At 40.1% G+C, this 21,099-nt stretch overlaps 2 protein-coding genes across 4 annotated transcripts in view; both read left to right on the forward strand.

Annotated features, from left to right (window-relative positions):
- The window catches only part of frmd6 (FERM domain containing 6), a 25,309-nt gene extending 20,255 nt beyond the window's left edge, over positions 1-5,054 (forward strand). The window contains exons 13-15 of the mRNA XM_020622858.1: positions 143-274; positions 526-617; positions 1,377-5,054. Of these exons, the coding sequence (XP_020478514.1) occupies positions 143-274; positions 526-617; positions 1,377-1,667 (515 nt within the window). The 3' untranslated portion in view covers positions 1,668-5,054. The remainder of the gene's footprint in view (positions 1-142; positions 275-525; positions 618-1,376) is intronic.
- Positions 5,055-6,549: 1,495 nt separating this feature from the next.
- LOC109973363 (guanine nucleotide-binding protein G(I)/G(S)/G(O) subunit gamma-2) overlaps positions 6,550-21,099 on the forward strand; it is a 20,894-nt gene continuing 6,344 nt past the window's right edge. The window contains exons 1-3 of one of the 3 annotated variants that reach the window (XM_020622885.1): positions 6,550-6,891; positions 8,745-8,801; positions 10,843-10,932. The gene's annotated coding sequence lies outside the window, so the exon portion shown is untranslated. Of the gene's footprint in view, positions 6,892-8,744; positions 8,802-10,699; positions 10,933-17,684; positions 17,758-21,099 lie in introns of those variants that run through there. The other 2 variants (XM_020622886.1, XM_020622884.1) reach the window with 2 other exon arrangements.

Genomic DNA, 21,099 nt, shown 5'->3' on the forward strand with positions numbered 1-21,099 from the left:
CTGTAAATATAGTGTTCTTTTCACAGACACCAACAGTCAAAAGTCTGGACACACTTTCCCATTCGATGCAATGGGAAAGTGTGTCCAAGCGCAGACAGAGAATTTTGTTGTAATAATTCTGACACAACTGTTTCTTCTGCAGAGATCGAGATGCTGGTGGATGACCCCAAAGACTATGAGGAGATACATGAGATGGCTCTGGACCAGGAGTTGTGTATCCACATCACTGAGGACATGCTGACTATGTCACCCGACCAGACCAATGGATACTCAGGTACAGGTGCTTTCAATTCAAGCTTTTATTTGCAACTAAAAGAACAAGAGTCAAAGCTAAAGTGCACAAACAGTAGTCTTAACAAACAGCCAAAAAGAAGCATCAAGGAAAGTAAACTTGATCTGTAAAATAATCTGTATAGTTGTAAAGATATTGGCTCTAAATTTGTGTAACTGTTGTCACCAGGCTAGTCAGCACTGAACTGTAACTACACATACTGCATTTGTGACATTTACATGTATTCTTCCCAGGACTGATAGTGAAAGACATTAGCTCCTCCACTTCCAGCTCCTCTGAGACTGTCGTCAAGATGAGAGGACAGAGCATTGAGTCTCTGCCACAGGTAATTTAGTGTCCCAGCACTGTTTGCACTGCTGTTGAAAGGCCAGATACACAAAATAACGTCTACACTATTATACCAAAATACTTTTATGGAGAAGAACAACCCAACATCACATGTACTGACACTCAAAAAACTTTTAAATCGATGTTTTCTGTTTTGGTTTTTATTTTTCAACCTACTGTTACACGAGGACATAACTTTACACCCACTGTATAGTTACAGCTCTTTTTGTCAGCTGGTAAAGTTTTGGTGTGACATCAATGACTAAGCAGTTCTTACTTTTGTTTATTTCTGTTTATATAGTAATGTTTCACAATCATAATGAGAGAAATGAATAATAGAAGAGGCAGAGAAACAAGATTCTCCAGCAACAGCTGCCTTTCAGTGGACCAGGAAGCTCTACAGCTTTGGCTACATCTTTGTAAATCTGTCATTCGTGGTGTATAAGATGCTGCACCCTCTTTAGCAGCTCATCTGTATTGTTAATAGCTAATCATGGTGATATTTCTTTGTTATCTTAGTTTTTCTCAACTGAACCCTCCAGCAAAAACTCACACATCACCAGTGCTTTGCAGGCAAAAAAGACCAGTTTTGGAGTCACAGGCTAAAGCAAAGATAAAGTCCAGAGTAAAAGTAAATCACAGCATTTGATTGTAAAGTAGCTCAGTGTAAGAGCTTCTGTTGACCAGCTTTCCCTTCATAACTCAGAATTTTTCAAGCTTTTGCAATAAAGTTTGATTTGTCACTTTGCACCTCCAGACATCTGCATGCAGGAAGCCTCAGTCATCGACTGACCGGCACAGCCAGTCACTGGACGACATCCGGCTCTACCAGAAGGATTGCCTGCAGTGGGCGGAGCTCTGCCAGGACACCGCCCACAGCTACACGTTTGGCTGCACTCAGGAGCTGAGTGACGCTGGCTGCTACCAGGGCCTGGCTGATCAGCGAGCCGGCATGCTTGGTGAGCAGCACCCCTTCCCCATCAAGAGAACCAACAAGTACTTCTCTCTGGACTTGACCAGCGACGAGGTCCCAGAGTTTGTGGTGTGAAGGAGGCAGAAACAAGGCGACCTCAGGGTGACCTCTTCACACCTCCTTGTCAGATGAGGAGATGTTTCAGCCCTCAGGGAATGAGACAAGAGAGGAGTACTAGAGGTGTGGTTTCTGTTCTTGCAACAAGCAGAAGGGATGAGGAAACTGGCAACAAGATTGCTGTCCCTTCAGTTACCACTCAAAATGTAGAAGGCATGATAAGTGAACAGACAAGGAGGATTGTGGCTGAAATGGGATTTTTAAGGATGAACACTGGGCTCCAGAGAACAAAAGAGAGTGTGCCATCTTCTATGAAAAAAAAAATTTATACAAATGACTCCTCCAAACTAATTTCAAGATCCACACATAGTGTTTGCCTGCTTTAATGAGTCATAAAAACACAGTGTGCGTGCACGAAGGCACACACCATACAGACTCATACACAGACATGAGCACTATGTCAGAAATCTTCTGTGGAGGACACATAGGACAAAATCACTGAGCTACAAACCAAAGAAGAAATGGAAATAAACTGACATCTGTTTCTGCATCCACACTATTGTCACAGTGTGCAGCCATGATGAAAATGTGTCAAAGTCATGGTGAAAGGGAAGGTGGACCCATACTTCTTTGAGAGAGACCAGCCGTGGGTCCTCATTTTTCCTTTCTTCTATGCCACTTCATTTTACCTCAACAGGAAGTGCAGTGTGCCAACACCTCCTCTCAGACTGAACTTGTAATTCTGTGAACACACACTCAATGTGCCTTCATCACACTGTGCAGGTGTCCAACCCTTGCCTTGACAATCACACACCTTCACCTTAGTTATTTTAAAAGATCCAAGCCATCAGAATTCAAAGTTTTACTTTACATTTCATTTGCATACCCAGCTATTGTAGTTTATTAGCATCTTAAAGCTACAATATGTGACATTGAAAAATCAAGCTAGTGCTAGCATGAGACTCTAAAATCCTCTGCTCTGCTCTGCTCCTCGCTCCACCTGACCCATTGTGAACACCGAACCAGTCAAACACCTTCACCGTTTGGAGAGAAATTCAAAGTTAGTGGGCACATTCATCTGGCGGGCACTAAAATAATGCAAGTCACCGAGCTTACTGCCCTGCTTCGTGTTGACTGTAGACACAGCACGACTGTATGGCAACTTCACTACAGGACAGGACAACATGACACATTTTCAGCCAGCACAGTTTGTGAACATTGGCAGAGAATGAACAAGTGCATCCTGAAAAAGGCATGTCACAAAAACACTTTGTCACTCCATCACATACAGGACACATGTTTGAAAACACATCTGAAACTGAATAAAACACACTGTTGAGTGTATAGCTACATCACTGTAATAACTGAAGGGAGTAGCACATAACTGAGCTCCCACCCCCGACTGTGGCCTTCTCTGATTGGTTAGAGAACAGTTCTGGTCAAAGCCCTTTAGAAGGGAATATCTCTGCATTGCTGCCTGGCTGTTTGATGACTCACTGATAGTCCCTCTCCACAATAAGATCAGTTTTGGGGGATGTTTTCACTAGAAGAAATACTTGAAAAATGTTACATACTGCAGCTTTAAATAACAAAAGATTCTGAAGTGAAACTGTTTCATGTCCTGTGAAATCCGACCATGTTTCCTGGGTGGAATGAGGTAGAGTAAGTTCCTACGTGTCCTGACTCGCATGAAGCTTGTGGCCACAAGACCATCTCTTTAATCTAGACACAAAATGGAGCCTGGGTTGGCTGCCACCCAAAACAAACCATACATTTAGATGCTTAAGTATGTCTTCCTTTGATTCTTCTTTTTCTTCTCTCATCTTAAACTGGAATTTATTTCATTGTTTATTTGTCATCCTCTCATTTCACCTGAAATCTCTTCATGTTGTCTTTTGGAATGAATTGTTTAGACTTATATATGTTGAGCAGTTATTCTGTACGTAGTTGTATTACCATCAGCATTCAGTATTACCATCAAAATGTATGTGACAGTATTAAGGACGTGTGATGTTTGCGGCTCTGAACAAGAAAGACTGGTTTTACCGTTTTTATCTCACAGTTAGATTCATGAGACCTGACACCTGTGCTGGCTGACAGGATGTATTACAAGCTGTTATTACTCCTAAATCACACCTCAGATTTCAGTAGACTACAACAGTGTGAATGACGACAGGAGGTTGTTGCAGATTAAAACAACAAACAGTGTTTTTACTTATAAATCACCTGCAGTTCAAACTGAAAGTGCCACAGTCAAGACTTTAAAATTTAGTTTTTTTTCCATTCAAATCAATGATGTTATTGTTGTTTGTTTTAGATGCAACCAGAATATTTGAACTACTCTTGTGAAGAGGTTTTTTTAAAACATTATTATACTCCTGTTTGAATGAGGTGGAAAACCCTGCACCATACAGTAACCTTTACCATAACTGTTGAACAGCATCTTGGTTTAAAAATGAACTTTGGACTTCTACAAAACAGCTTTCCAAGTTGTTGAAATGATTTTTTAAATTATAAAAAAAGACTGGCTTCTGCTAATATATGATATTAAAGGGAAATGTGCGTATTTACTTTCTTGGAAGACAGGATTCATACTTTTGCATCAGTAAACAAAATATGAAGCTATAGCCAGCAGCCAATTAGCTTAGCTTAGCATAAAGACTCAAAACAGGAAAATAGTTAAAGAAAATCCATCTCCCACACCACTAGAAGTCACTAATTACCACATTATATCTCATTAGATTAATCTGTACAAAACCAAGGTGGAAAAAATGAGAATTGGATGTTTCACAGTTACAGTATGTGCTGGAGTCAGAATCATGTCTTTGGAAGTGACTTCTCCCAGCCACGAAATAGTTGGACTCACAACCTGTGTAGAAACACTGTCAATTTTACACTTAGGTTTTTGTACAGATAAACAAGATATAATGTGTTGATTATTGAGCTTCAGAGGTGTTAGCATTTTGTTACTTTTAGACAGAGCCAAGATAGCTGTTTCCACCTGTTTTCAGTCTTTATGCCAAGCTAAGCTACCCAGCTGCAGGCTGGAATTATATGATTACCATGAGAGTTGATTTAGTCTTCTCAGGAAAGTGATTAGGTGCATTTTTCCAAAATGCCAGACTTGTTTAAAGGTTCATTGGTATATGCCATCCACAGATGGGATTATTTTAAAATATAATAAAATATACTAAAATTTTAAAATGTCAGTGTGTGAGACATAAGTCAAAACCTCACCTGTGTTGATCAACTTGTTAACTAGCTGATTCAAACATCATGATGTGTAATTTTGTCACTTTCCAATAGTATACAAAACTTAATTATATTCACATGAGTTTTTTTGTGCATGAGTCATCCTAGTTCAGTGTTACAGACCCAGCTTGGCAATAAAGCATCTGAACAAGGTTTTGTGGACAAATATTTGATACTGATAAGTAATAAAATGATATTTCATAAAGTTTTCTTTCACAGTTTTAAGCTTTGAGTTATTTCTACTTATTATTGGAAGATGTTTACAGGTGTATTTTGATGGTTAATGTTTCTTATATTAAAACAGGATGTGTCAAGGTACATAGCTATACAGTCATAACCCATGTCCTGAAAGTCTTCATAATTTGTTCAAAATCCAGTCTCTGACTTCTCCATATGGTCATACTTACACTTTTTTTCGAGTCTGTATTTCTGTGTCCATAATCCTTTCTGTGAAAGGATCTCCCTTCAGGAAAAATGAAAGATTTTTTTTAAAATTCTTATTTTATTTTTTTGTCACCCTGTAGTTAAACAAATGATTTGTTATTATGAAGTCTGGTCTGTGCCTTCTTGGTACTAATGCTCTCAATATCCAATAAAAAGGTACATTAATCTACAAAAATTCTATTGTTTGTGGTGATTTCAGAATGCAAGTGCAGTTTGCTTTTTAAATTTACAAAAAGGCAGTAAACAATAGAGTACATGGAGAGAAAGCATTTTTTTAAAAAGACTGATTTTCCATTCAGTTTATTTCTGACTCCACCCAGCCTTACAGTAAATCTAACCAGGAAACCTTTTTTTTTCTCCAATAACAACAATTAAGATCATACTGCATTTTGTACACAAACATTGCAAACGACCATTACAATATATTGAACATGGTTATCAGGCTGTTTGCATTGTGTCACATGGCCAAAGTGTTTTATTAGTTTGTGCTGCCCTCTGGTGTAACATGTACTTTCATGTGAATATCATTTTAACCTGAAGGTGGCATTATTGTCTGATACATGACAGGAACAGTTCTTGTCCTCTGCTCAGTGTGCCTGTGTCAATTCTAAATGTAATGCATCAGCTCAACACACATCATTTTATTGTGTCAAAAAGTAGAATATTGCTAAACTCGATGTATTTCAAGCTCAGAAAAACCTATTTGAGCTTTTATTTACTCCAGTCCAGTTCTTTTGTAGTAGTAAGTTCTTTTGTCACCTTCCTTAAGGTTTGGACCAGCCTCGATTTCTTTATATTAAGAGACATTAAGAAACAGTGAAACTCGTGCTTCGGCTTCAATAAAATGTTTGTCTTTTTAGAAATATATAAGTGTTAGTAGTGAAATTAACTCCTCATCTAGGGCTGATTCAGCATATTTACAGAGTCGTTTAAAACCAAAGAAGAAGAAAAAGAAAAAGAAACATTTAGAGGCAACATGCCATCTGAGAATCAATTAAATTAATTTTAAACATTTTGACCAGTAAGACAGTTAATGTGAGAGAAAAGCTAGTAAGTGAGCAACAACAAAAATATTATGCCATAAATTGTAGAATTTTACATTAACAATTGTCACTGTCAACCAAACAGTTACACAAAGCGGTCATCTAAAATGTCAGTCATTAATGTTGAAAGCTACAGCTAAAGCGAAAGTTAAATATTGATTTTGCGCCTGGGGTTTTCATTAGTTGAGTGTCTGTTTTGTTGAGCCAACGTTTTCGTAATCCCGTCATTTCTTGACAGTTGACTAAATCAAATAATGATGGTTAAAAGGGAAAAAAATTGGAAAACTACTGCTACAGCTAACTGGCTTAGCTAGGTAGCACCGTCGATATGCTGTTTATAAGACGTAGCCTAGACACTGCGTCATTGCTAATGCCGCCATATTGCATTGGGTGTTCATGGCCTGTTGGGTTCAGTTCATATAGTAGAAAATGCCAGGCTTTTGTGCTGCTTTTGAATTTTCTAATGAAAAAGTACCTAAGCAACAGGAAATAAGAGTTACCAGGTGAGAAGTTATTTTACTATCACAAGCATGTTAAATTTATCACAGTAGGCTACAATTGTCTGTAGTTACCTTAAGTGACTGTGGATAAGTTACTAATGTTAGGTAATTTCTAGTCAGATAGATATTTGTTAGAGATGTGTTGTATTATCAATGTTAGTGTAGCCAGGATGTCTAGCTCAGGCTGTTAAATGTTTAGTCATTGTCATGAGCTTTGCAGGCTGCATTTGGGCCAAGGTCAATTAAGACAAAGGCTGCAGGCAGGAGGTGATTGTTATTATTAACTGTAATGGTAATCATAATATTTTCTTATGTGTAATGTCAGGTCAAAATGTTCTTAGATACACACCACTAAATCAACAGCCACACACCTTGACTTTCTTCATGTTTTGACTATTGTTATGGTCAGCTGCAAGCTGGCATCAGGTGACGCCACGGTTTGACCTTGCCTGTGTAGTATGGGGCTAGCCCAACCAAGTGATTATATTGTATAGCCATTTTTAAGTTTGGGGTCTTTCATCTTCCAGGCTGCCTGCGCGCAGGTTTTGGGGGTGGAAGAGATCTGGACGTGTAATGTTAATTTTACCTGTGATCCTTTGAATAAACCAGCACGGTTATTTTTTATATAATCCAAGTGGTCTACTTCGTTTTTGTGAGTTCCTGGTTTGAAAGAGCCGGAAGAGGCTAAAACAAATAGAGCCTTTACTAGGTTGAGCTAACTATGAGGTAAAGAAAAAATGATTAATTCATATATATCAGAAATTGTAAATTATACTCAGGCTTGTTGCTTCATGAGGTATTGTCTACTAATTATTGTCTACTCAGTGTTTAAGAAAGGATGTGGAGATGTACAGTGAGCTGTACAACTATAAGCTAGAAATCTTTTTGGCTTAAAGATGCAGTAATGAAGATTTTACACACTGACTGATAATTCGAGTGAAAACAGGACAGGACTTGGTGTCTCTCAACTATATTACACCCCTCCATGACACTCTGCTACCCACAGTTCACTTTGGCTTTTTTAAACAGGGAGTGTTGAAAGCAGCCAAAGGACTCAGATTTGATAAAGATGTGTTCTCCTCCTTTTGGATGTGTTAGCATCTAAAGCTAATCTGTTTGCTTTGGTAACATTCGCGACCATGAGGTCATGATTTTACCTTTGTGCCACATTAGCAGTACCCAGGGTGTTCTACTGGATTGCTAACACTATCTTTGGACTGGATGCTACATTTTGTTGCAACCAGCAATCTGTAGTTTACTAGGAAACAGAACATGATGGGAGGGGCAAAGGGCGATTAGGTGCACCTTATGTTGTCAGCTTGTTTTGAGTCTCACTAGACCCTCTAGACTGAAAAGAATTAGATGGAGTAGCTAAAAATAATGCAGCATGTAAAGAGTGGAAATATTTAACATCAAGCCAGGAAATACTAAAGACTTCAAAAAGACTGATGCACAATTTAAGAGAAACCATGAATGCTTTCCTCCATGAGCTCCACCTCCGTGCTCGGACACAGATATCGTCTTTATCCCTCTCTCTCCTCAGCTGTACAGGAAATCAGTCATCCACCATCCACTTCTGTCACCATGGCAACATGAGGGGGGATCCATTCTTCTCTCTCTGTTTCACCACCCCTCCTCCTCCTCCTTTCTTTTGTTGTGTTGAATTAGGGGTAGCTTTGGTCCGACCATTTTCACAGGTTGTTTTTGCTTTTAAAACAAGTGAGGTCATCTTGTTCTGACCCTTTTAATGCCTTCAATAGTTAAATCATGAAAAAAGACTGAAATTGTGATTTGAATTGCTCAGTTGAGGCCTGTTTTTCTTCTTCATCTTCCTCATCTTATATTCTTCTTTCTAGAATCTTCTTCCAGTTGCATCCCTCCATACATCTCCATCTGTGAGCATGTGTGTGCACGTGAGTAATGATTTCAGCTGATTGTTTGATAGCTTTAGGTGGCACTGTCAGTGGTGACCTCTCTGTAAGTCCCATGGGGCATTGGGGCAGGACAGGCGGGGCAGCTCAGCTTGGCTCAGGCCAACAGCTGCCTGGAGGAGCCAGATGGTCCCAAATCAGAAGTGATAACCCCATCCCTTGTCCACACATACTAAACACTGCTTATACAGGAGCATTTGAGCATCCTTCATCCTCTTACTCTTCACTGAAAATGACAACATTGTTGTGTGAAAACCTCATTAAACATGCTGGTCTCAGCTGCAGGTTTACACTTGTAAGTATTAGAAAATTTTACAATCCTCAAGGCTCATAAACTGAAAAGGTAGTCAAATTGAGTCCAAAGCAGTACCATTTTCTAAAAAGCTGGCAGTATTTCTGTCACACCCAGTACAAAACCTGCATTATTTACTGCAGCAGAAAATTGAATTAATTAAATTGGCAATTGTTGGCAATTTTAGTCGGGCATATATAACCTCCAATTTACGTTCATTTAAACTCAGCATGTTCTGGAAGCTCTATGTATTGGTGTAATGCCAACTAATTATTATGGCTGCATAAAGTTTTAAGACATTGCCATTTATGTAAAAAGTAAAACTTTTGGGGATTTGTAATGTAACAGAATTTGGTGAAACTTGGATAAAAACCTGGAGGAGGAATGGTGATACAACAGTCTATGGCCATTTTGTAGTTTGTCACAACCAAACATCCGTAGTTTACATCATCACTAGGAAACAGGACGTGATGGGAGGGGAAAAGAGTGATTAGTGGCGGCTTATGGTGTGGGTTTGTTTTGAGTCTCACTAGACCCTCCAGTGGCTGAAAAGACTAGCTTTAATATGACGTGCCTTCTCAGATACACGCCAGCTGCAGGCATGCATTGTGTACTTTATCTTAATCCTGTACATGCAGAAAACTTTAACAGAAGTGAAAGAGCAACATGTGCGGTCTGCTGGTTATGTGTGTTGGTGTTTAGTTGCTGGAAAACTTTCTTTTTGGTTTTAATCTTTGATGCCTTCATCGTAATATACAAGTGGTCTAAAGATTAAAAGCTTCAACTCTGGCAGGACTAATGTTGCTTGTGTGCGTAATAGGATGGTGTTGTTGAGGGTTGAATGAATTTTTCTCATGCAGTGTCTGGTGTCTCATGAGCCATTTTCACATATAAACTCTAAACTATGTCCGTGAAATCAGGCCTGGACTTTGTTGAGAGTTGACCTTTCACATATGTATATAGCACAAAATAGGAGGTAGCGTGTGTCAGATGTAGTCTCGTTGTGTTGTGGGGGGGGGGGGGGGGGGGGGGGGTGTACCTGGGTAGAGTGTGCAAGATGCGGTCGTGTAGCCAGTTTGTAGTTTGGTCACAAAAAGCAGAGTCTCTTGCCTTACTTTAAATTTGACAGTTCTGGCGCCGGCTCTTGACGACAGAGGTTACTGAATCCTTTTGTTGGTGTCTTCATTGTAAATGACTTTTTCTTCATCCCGAGATGTTTGTATATTTCCGGTTTCCCACTGGTCACATGACAGAATGTCATCAACACAATTTCAGGGTTCCACTGCATGTCTGAAAAGGGCTATACAGAAATGTGAGTTAATAAAGAGGAAACTGAGCAGCTGAAATGTATGCAGGGACATGTATGAATATTTATCAGACCAAAATCCTGCTAGTCAAGACTGTAAGCTGTCTTGGTATATATTTGTTTACTCTAGGTGTTTAGAGAGACAGTCAAGGCTTTTTCTGTCGACCTCTGGGAGACAGTGTGTGTCCTGATAGCAGAAAAGAGATGACATAAAGGCTGAGGGAGGAGGAAGAGGAGGAGAAGGAGGAAGGTAGTTTCTTACAGCCTGAGCATTTGGCTGCAGGGTGGAGACTCAGGGCAGCAGTGAGGATCTCAGCTGAAGCAGAGAGAGAGAGAGGGAGAGGCATTCAGAGGGAGGAGTGTGTTGAGTGTGTGGATGTACTCGCCTGCTTTGCTCACTGACTGTGCGTGTTTGTGTGTGACAGAGTGATCAGGGGACGGGCGAACGCGTGGATACTACTCCACAGGACTGGATGCATTTGGCATCACGGAAGGAAAACGCACACACTAAAAAGGTAGGTTTCTTTTTTCATTTTGGGGGATGGAGCTAGGTATTATGTTTTTCTGTTTTTGTGGCATCTGGATTAATCACATCCATAACAGGGTGTGTTCCAGATTGAGGGGGGGTGTTCATATCCACGTTGTCGTTTTGTCAGCGCTCTAAGAACGAGATTGATGCTACTGGCTGTTTTACATGGAATCCCCTCCTCCCTCTAAAATATATTTTCCCTCTTACCTCCTTTCATACATACAATATGTGGATGTATATGTGAGGGGAATAAGAGAACTCTCTTCCTACCTCAGGATTGGGCAGATCTTATAATGTGAAGCCAGAGGAATAAGGGGCATCTGCTTCAGAGGATATTTGCACGAGTAGAAGGGATGAAAAAGAGACCAATGAAGGGGGCGAGTGGGGGGTTGTGGCAGACATAAAGGGATGTGAAAGACAGAAGCAGGAGAAAATCAGAGAGGAATCCCATCAGCCTGCCGTATGGTTTCCTGGTCATTTTCAACCCCCTCGCTTTCCTTCCATACCGTGAGGAGAAAGCAGTTGACCACACACAAGCTCCTGGTAGTAGTTGTATCAGACAGATGGCCGGGAGAGGAAGAGGAGGAGGTGGAGGGGGCTTGGTGTTTTTATGTTGCACATAGACAGATACAGTGGCTGACAGTAGCATGCATTCACAGGAAGACCGAAAAGCGGTCAGAGATGTATTTCCTCACACTTAGCTTGTTACACAAAGGCACCATCATGTACAAGTCTAATTAAAGCATCCAATCGTGTGTGTGGGGTTGTGTTGTGTTACATATTCAGGCCTGTTACAAACGCACAGAGCGTGTCAGAATTACGCAAGAGCTCACATCCAGGCAGCTTGTGCTGTGTCTCGAAGGCAAGCTGCTCCAAGGCTACGGATTGTTTCACACACATTGATGTTGAGACTAGAAGAGAGGTTCACAAAGTAATGATACACAAAAAAAAAACAGCAAAAGCCTTGAGAGTTTTCTGGAACACAATGGAAAGTGTTGAGTGTTACAGATAGAAAGCAGAGAGGGAGTAAGGGCAGTATGAGGGAAGAGAATAAAGAAAAATGTGCAGCCATCCACACCTCATTGACCATTTTGACCCCTCCACTCCCATTACAACGAAAAAATCCTTCCATTTCAGGCCAAAGTGTAAGGAATTCTCTGAGCACAGGGCTGGGCTTTCTAAAAACATCTTTCTTACTGAAGTCCTCTCCATGTGAATCTGGACCCTTTATGAAGTTTAAAGAAGAGTAACTTTAGGGGAAAGGTCATGTTTGGTAGGAAGGAGGCTGGTGCAGTGAACACATCGACCTTTGTACCCACTGCACCTGTTTGATTATAACAGTGTTGATTTTGTTATTTAAGCTTATTCATGCGTGGTCTCCTCTGCCTAGACAGACGGATACAGGGCTGTTCATAAGGCTTGTGAGAAAGCCCAAGTCAAAACTCTTCTCAACCAACCCAACCAAGTTTCAGTTCCTTGATAGAGAATCCAGGTCAAGTGACAGTTTTTCACTCTGCCAGGTCAAAACATGAGACTTGAGACATGACTTTTGCTTTCTACTCAATTCAAGACTCAAGCCACTTAAGTCTTAACAGCCCTGAAGTTCAAGTCAAATCTTAAGACCTAATTTTTGTCACTTTTGGTAGGATTTTAGTCTTGAATTCTCAGTGCCAGGTGACGCGCTGGTTTGAAACTGTCCAAGCTGGACACTCAAATTCAGCACAATCTAAACAAGCCCGGATGTTTGTAATATTGTTAACAGCCCAGGAGTCTGGCTGTGTTATTCCTGGCATGTTGATTGATTCCAGAGGAAAAGTATGTTTATACCTCCACACTCAGTTGCAAATGCAAAAGTTCCACTGATTCCTCTGAGTTAAATCACAGAGAAGCTGGTACATCATTTCTGTCGTACAGGGCAAGAAGTTCACCTGCCATTTCCAGGTAGAAAAGAAGCTCCATGTGAGGGCTGGACAAAGACAAAATTCACCAGCATTATTTGGCTGTTGGCTGGTGTTAATTTTCTTCCCTCATCACACAAAAACACATATGGTTTATGGATTGCTTCTAGAGCTCTGTAGCTGTTCCTGTGTTAGCAGTATGATGCATCGTTTCTAGCATTTACTAAATTGCTGTTACATAATAGACATCAAAGGTTTTAAATACACGTCTCTACACTTTAAAGAAAAAAACTGGTTACTGATTTAATCCAACAAAGAAGAAACATGCCGGGTCTTGATAGTTTGATTTAATAAACATAATAGACCACATTTGGGCTCCCTGGAGCAATAAGCCGCCTCCCCGCTGCCTCCTTGAATCCCAGGGGAGGCATCATTTCCGGGGCCACTACCTTCTCCCCTCCCCCCTTCTGGGACCTAGATTAACCCCAACACAAACACACTTATGTATGCATACAGACACGTACACCACACACTCTGAGATGCCAGGATGGTCAGGGTGTGCTGGGGGCGGCACATATGTCCAGGCTAATCTAATGACAACGGGTGGTGGTCTGACCAAGAGGCAGCAGTACGAGAAAGGAGACAGAAAGAGGACTAAGGTTAATGCACACTTTAATAAACAATACATCAATAATTAAATGTTCCATATCAAATGTCAAATCTATTTTGTGAAAATAAAACATTATCCACTGTTCATTTTTTAAATGTTACGAAATGCTAATGAATACCTGGGATGTAAATATATAAAATGTAAAAAACAAAAAAAGTTTAAAGTGGTTGAAAAAGCATTTAAAAAAAAATCACCTTCTTGCTATAAGCGGAACAGCCCTGCACAGAAACACCGTTATTTGCCAGAATGAAAGAAGCAAATTAATTTAGACGAGGATTGAGGGGTTTCTTCAAAACTGAAAATTTGAAATGGGCGAGGTTCTGTTGCAAAAACCACCCTAATAATTGGACGGAATTTCCATTTGGTTTTATTTCATTCATTCAGTTTGACATTTTGTTCATGTTGGCCTCTATTTGTGAAATATTCATCCCACCGACACATTTGGCACAGAAGCTGTAGTAGTGGTTGATAGGAGCAGTTAAAATGTTAATTAAAATGTGTCATTTCTGTAAGTTAACTTACAGCAACTCATACAGTCGGTGCTTCTTAGCATTTCTGTGGCCATTTTCTGGTCACATATTTTATAGATTTAAATGAAGTAGTGAGCTATATGGGAACATGATGTATCCATTCTTAGTTCCACAGACAAAATTATGATTGATAAAATCTTTCATCAACTGGCAAAAACCATCAAAATATACTGATACCATAACCTGCTCCTAACTGCCCTTTGCTTCTCCAAATCACATCCTGTTTTCTAGAAATGACGTCTGGTTGCAACAAGCTGTAGAGAATTCAGCCCCCAATCCAAAGCTAGCATTAGCTGGCTAATGAGTAAATGTATCAATCCAGCAGAACACCTCCATACTGCTAATGTGACATGAACATTACACAGAACTCGAAGTTATTCCCAATTGAAAATCATTTAAATTCAACACATTGGTAAAATCATGACCATGCTAGAGACCAGCACCAGGTCTGAGGCAGCTCAGAGCCTATTAACAAAAACCGTGATGGAGAAGGAGGCTCGGCAGTGTGGCCTGACAGCTCTGCTCTCTGTGTCCCATCTCTTTCTCTTTGTGTTTGTGTGTAGAGGGAGGGGGGTGTCCTTTTCTCCTATTCAAGGGCAAGGAGCCGTGCTATATTACATTCAGTAGTCGGTATCCTCTTGAATGTGTTCATTAATAACTCCAGAGGTCAGTTTTGTGTTACTTTTCCTTGCTGGAATCACTGTAAAAACCACTCTTGAAGAAGATATACTGACTTTTATCTTCCTGATAAACTCTCCTCTTTCCAGCTTTTCTCATTTTGTGTATCTTCTCCGATCAGCTTACCACTCTACATTTCTGCTTATCTGTGCCCTTCACTGTCCCTTACTTCATGGTGATATCGCAAAGTGTATATCATTGTTCTATGACATGCTGAGGATGGTGCAGTTATTTGCTGTAAGGGCTGTGATGGCTGAACTTTCCACATGCAATAATAGAAAACTGCCTTGCAGTTCTGAAAATCCTCAGTGGGGTTTTGGATTCATTCTGTGTTAAAAAAAATTTTTTAATGTAAAATACAAAAAGAAATGACTCACTTAACACAGAAAAGCACAGTTTCAGCTTGTAAAGTAATAAATTTGGGGCAAGGAGATTTTCTGTCTGGTAAACCAAGTAGCACTCCAGGTTTTACATGCATGCATCAGCCTGATTTAAAGAGTCAGTGCTAAGGCCAAGCTAATACAATTAGCTAACCACATTAGTTACTGGGATTACATTAAAAAGAATACCCATTCATGACTTCACACAGCCACTGTGAAATTTCTTTCCCGCCATGGATGCTGTCTCAGTTAGTGGCTCTGGCCTGCTCTTTATTGGATTTACACTGTAGTGACCCCAGCCAACATTATACCCAAGGTACAGTAGCATCACATTTGCCAAATACATTGAAGAGTCTGCATCCTCAAAACCTTTTTTTATGTAACGTTAAAAGTGAAACATACTGTTTGAAAAATACAAACAAGTGTACCTGCGAAATACCCAGACAGTGTGCTCGTACATTCATTGATGTCATATGTGTAATACTGATACTAACTAGCTCTACACTGCCATCAAGAGCAATGCTGTTTCTTTATCTCCTTACACGTGCGTCATCACCTGCAAGAATGATGCACGTGACACATAAATGTTATCTCAGTCTTTTTGTCACGTTTGGCGTGTACAGATGCCAAACAGAGGATGTGGTGAACTCAATTAAATAACCAGACGAACTGAGGTAACGAAAAGTTCTTTACAAGTAAACAAAACTAACAAAAGTCCAGGATATCACTTAGGTCGATAAGACAGTCCAGGGTCGGCGCCGGTTAACAGGTATATCCAGGGGATCCAAACTCGAGGTCAAGGGGAACAAAAGCAGAAGGTCGGTACACAGCAGGCGATCTGAATCTGAGAGGGCATAGACAAAACACGGTGGTCAAGAAACGGTAATCCTAGGTCAAACACAGAGAGTCAGGCAAGGGATAAATGCTGGAGAGTCAGAGCTGGGGTCTAGAACAATCTGGCAGCGTCCTGGTGGGAGGACGCTGCCTAAATAGAAGGGAAAAACAGGTGCAAACAATAAGGAGCAGGTGAACTAATGATGATTAAATAAAAGGGCCAAAAGTGAGGTGAAACAAAACAGGAAGTGATGAGAAAATAAAAGCCTGACAGGAAGCAAGAGGGGCAGGAGCGTGACATCTTTTAGCATTATGTGTTTAAGTTGGCTTAGACCAAAATTGCAGAGCATAGTAAATACAGCTAGTAAAATAACAGGAAAAACACAGATGCAGCCAAGTCAAAAATATGAATGAAATTTAAAACCAATGCTCACCAGATTATTAATGACTCCTCCCAGCTTCTGTACTGCCACTGTGAGCTCCTGCCCTCGGGAAGGTAGTACAGACAAGTAAGCGCCACCAGCAATGTGTATAGTAAGTCTTTTCTACCTAATGCAATCAGAATGGTAAATAAGTAGTTTCCCTAGTTCATGGAAATGCAGTCCTTCTCTTTTTATTGGCACACTTATTCCACAAATGGATATTCTTTTTACCTACTTACCTTTACCTATTGTTTATTTTTTTAAATTATGTATTGTCATATGTATGGCATGTGTATAGTACTGTCTGAGTACATGTATTGTGTGTGGTACTGTTTGAGTGTATGGATTGTGTGTTCTTTAACTTTGAGGTGAAGCCAAAGACATATTTCCACAATGCGGACGTAAAGTTAATCTAATTTAGCATGTAGACAAGGTTTATGCGGACCTCAGAGCTTAGCCGGAGTCCTCTGAGGACAGGTCCCATCCTGCCTCCTCTCAGTCCCTTCAGACCCTCACAGGTTAATCAATGGTTCTTCAGGATCCAGATGGCTGAGCCAGGGACAGACTTTTAATTACTACACTCTGATTTCACACCCTGTGCATCACAGAGGATAGAACACTCCCTGCCTGGCTGCCTTAATTTCTCTCTTTGGATGGTATAAAGGATAAAAGACAGGATAATAAGGTGTGCAGTACAGAGAGACAAAAGGGGGCAGGGAGAACCAAGCTGAGACTCAGTATATGTGGGAGTACGTGAGAGATCGTCACTCTCGACAGGCCAGGAATTATATTTTCTTCACCAGGATGTTTCCTGTGGCGCTTAATCACCCTTTAAGTCAACGACACCCAGAGTTGAGCAGCAGCTATAATCACATCTGTGGAAAGCCTCACTGTGAACACTGACCCCCCAAAAGCCCTGGAGGAAGGGATTCAAAACAGCTCCAAATGGCAGGGGAAGGACAGCGGAGGGGGTCGGATTGATTCGGTTGTGTTAGCAGCAGGATGGAGCACGCTGGCGGTGTTTCAGTTCCATCACTGAACACCTGTCTGCCACGGAGGGAGGGATAGGAAGCAGAAGGTCGGAACACAGGAGAGAAATGGATCAGCAGTCACGTACCATAATAGATCTTGTTCTTTTCCTCCTCAGTGCAGTTCACAAGATGCTTTACTAGCATAGAGAACAATGTTGCCAAAACATATAGATAAAAATGCTTTCACTCTCTATTTTAATTCTCATCCTTTGATCTCATTGCTGCTGTGGTACATTAATATGATAATACTTCACAAGAAGTCAAATTCAGCAGTGTTTTGTTTTTCTTTTTTAAGAAACATCACATACAGGACACAGATCTAAGAGTAGAGGAGAAACAAAGAGGACAGTGAAAGCTGTAAGACTGCAGTAAGTACTTGGATCTGATACTACACTGACTTTGGTGCTGTGTCATTATACAACTTTTCTAATGTCTCAGTACAAATGATTAAAGTTACATCCTCTCATTTCTACATTAAAATATGAAAAGTGCAAGGACCACTCCTATAAAATGCATTAAATTCAAAGAGCTATAAATAACATTTCTACATTGACAGTATATCACATGACACTTTGTGAAAGGTGTTGCTTGTAGTGATGAACCCACAGGTAACTGTCGCCTGATTCTGCTGTTCCTCTCAGCTCTGTGGAGTGTTTTGGTGTCTTTTGGCTTGAAAACCCACTGTACCCTGCCTGCCCATCACCAAACCACCACCAAAGGTCGCCAGTGAACGTTGTGGAGCATTTAGCAGCTTAAGAGACAGATGTTTCCCCTATGAACTGGTTAAATACCAAAAACAGAGTTAAAAGGACTTGGATCGGTGCTTGTCGACACCAAGTACAGATACAAGTACTTAATAGTAATGCAGTAATATAAAAATTACAGTTACTGGATTACCTTGAAACCTTTTGAGCCTGCTACTCAACACATTGTAATACTGTGTTGTGTGAGTGCGGCCCTCTCTGAGGAGGAAACTTAGAACATAAAATGTGACCTTGTGTCAGAGCTTGCAGTTGGCTTTACTTTTTGTCATCATCATTTATCCTAAAATATTTGGAAACGTCTCAAAATTTCTTCTTCACCACCTAATGACCTGATCAGTCAGCATGAGGTTAAGGTAAGGTTGCCATTAAGTGGTATCAGTGTGTAGTATTGGACTACTTTTGCAAGTATGTGTACATTTAGTAAAGGTGGTATTGGACCCAATAACCGATACTGCTATCAGTATCGGTGCATCCCTAGATTAAAGATTGTTCCCACAGTGGTAACCAAATCAGTAGATGCAAATTTAACAACAAACCACTGATCAGAGTCAACATTCTAATGCTTGCTTTGCAGGTAAAGTCTTGTAGTTTTCTATTATCCCTAGCACTGTTTTTCATTCATTTCTGTATAGTATAATCAGTTACTCCATCAGGAAACTTTTGCAACTTGCTTAAGCTATAAGTGTATCTTGATCAATGCAAACTGCACTCTTACCTCATAATAATAGTGTAACTTTAATGAAACTGAATGAAAACTTGCTGTTCAAATTGACTACATAAGTAATTTTTGAGCATGATCTTACAGATTTTGATAATGTATGGAAATGAATGCATGAAAGCAATGTTAGACAAAGTATTTCTAAAACACAGCAGCACAGGTTGTGAAATGGTTAGCTGTCATGAAAATAGCGTTTAACAGATAGTAACTACTGCTGTGCTCCTTAAACATTCAGCACAAACTGCACACTACTCTCAATATGGTTACACACACATTTCCATGCACTCATTTCCATTAAGAGATGATTCAGTGGAAACAAAAACACTTCAGTATGTACAGTTTTCCTGGGAAACACCCAGATGTAAATGTAGGTCTTGTGAGTGACGAGCCGGATGTGCTGAACAAATAAAACTTGTCCGGACATCTGCACCCAGCAGCAGAGAAGATAATTACCGTCAGTTAGTTGGGTCAGACTTGGTTTGACTTATTTGCATATAAACACAGTTTTTCTGTTATGATGCAAAAGAACTGACACAGAAATTTTGGGAAGTTACTTGCAAAATGTGAGTGATGGAAGAAGATTCCTTCATTTCTTATTCATTTGGTATGGGAAATATTTAATATTATGTAGATGATTAATCAAAAAGTTGTGTTCTTTTCTAGACAGTCCTTATTGTCCCCAGGTGGAGCTTTGTTTTCATAGCCTGTACACAACACAGACCCTGAATATTCATGTCCCTATCCTAGACCCAAAGTCAACTTACACACACATGGGTACAGATGTGTTCAGCAGCATCAAGGATGCAGTCTGTTTAGAGCCACAATGGCAGAACTTCCGCTAAAGCTTCTCCATTTTTAAGTCCAGGTATCTGCAACCAGGAGGTAATAAAAAGTGTGGATTCAGAGGATGATTAGTGTCATGGATATTTAAGATGCTCTAGATATCAATTATGTGTGGTCAAAGCTGAGTTTAATGTGACTAATGAGACCAAGATATTTAAAGCTGTTGAACTGTCTTCACAGTGCCCCATAGATGGGAGCACTCTCATCCTGGAAGGGACCCCTCATTTACTCAGGTTTTCCTTTAATCTGTCACCTGTCTTATTTTAATAACCACTAAATAGTTTTTTTATTTGCCAGCTATTTGTTGGTTTCATCTTCTCAAATGTGGGGATTTTCATCTGTGGTACATGTTTCACAAAGTGAGGTATCAAAAACATTGCTTGGTGTTGGTAACTTGACAATTTTCCATTCAGTGATTTAAATTTATGACAGCAGATCCTTTCTTACAAAACCCCACGTGACTGCTACACACTGAAACACTCCAGCAAATAGTCTAAGAATCACTACACTAATTTTGTACATCTTGCATAACTCAGTGTAATAGCATAGATTAATGACTCCTGTGAATCAGGAGTGTTGACATTGCACTACAGTTAAGATCTCCTGCTCATTGGTTTTTTTTTTAAACTAAGCAGTTTCAGCCTCACCAGAATACTTTGGCTCAGGGGTTTGGCTGCTGTTGGCGAGGTTTTGTTAATGGAGGCCTCACTGTAACGTTGTGTTAATGCTGTGTGCTGCCATGATTTATGATGGTTGGAATTCCCTTCCTCTGCAGATCTGCTCATGCAGGGTAATTGGCCCATTTATCAGAGAAGCAGTAGAAAACCCAAGTGTGGTGATGCACTTGCATTAAGAAGGAGTCTGAGAAGAATAAGCAGGAGAGGTGAATAGGTCAGTGCTGACATAAAGCACAACATAAAGGGATATTTCAACATTTCAGGAAATACACTTATTTTCTTGCCAAGAGTTGGGATGAGAACATTGATGCCATTCACATATGTCAAGCATAAAGGTGGAGCCAGCAGCCTGATACTTTAGCTTAGCATAGTTTAAAGACTGGAAACAGGTGTTAGATATTTTCAGTCAGATAGATATTGGTTAGATACTTTATGTATTAGAAATGTTTAGTGGAGATAGGATGTCTAGTTAGACTGTTAAATGCTTAGTCATGCTTATGAGTTTCTACAGGGTACATCTGGTCAAGGATAACTAGAGAGAAGAGTTGAGGACTGTCAGCAGACAGGGTGTTTAATATTATTATTATGACGTGTATAACTGTAGCCTTAGCCATAATAGGTTCTTATGTTTAAGCCACGACATGTTACTAGAGGTCGTGAGAATGTTTTTAGCTACACACCACTTAACCAACAGACACACACACACAT

This window comes from Monopterus albus, unplaced genomic scaffold, assembly GCF_001952655.1.
Source record: "Monopterus albus unplaced genomic scaffold, M_albus_1.0 scaffold290.1, whole genome shotgun sequence".
In the NCBI taxonomy this organism is placed as follows: Eukaryota; Metazoa; Chordata; class Actinopteri; order Synbranchiformes; family Synbranchidae; genus Monopterus; species Monopterus albus.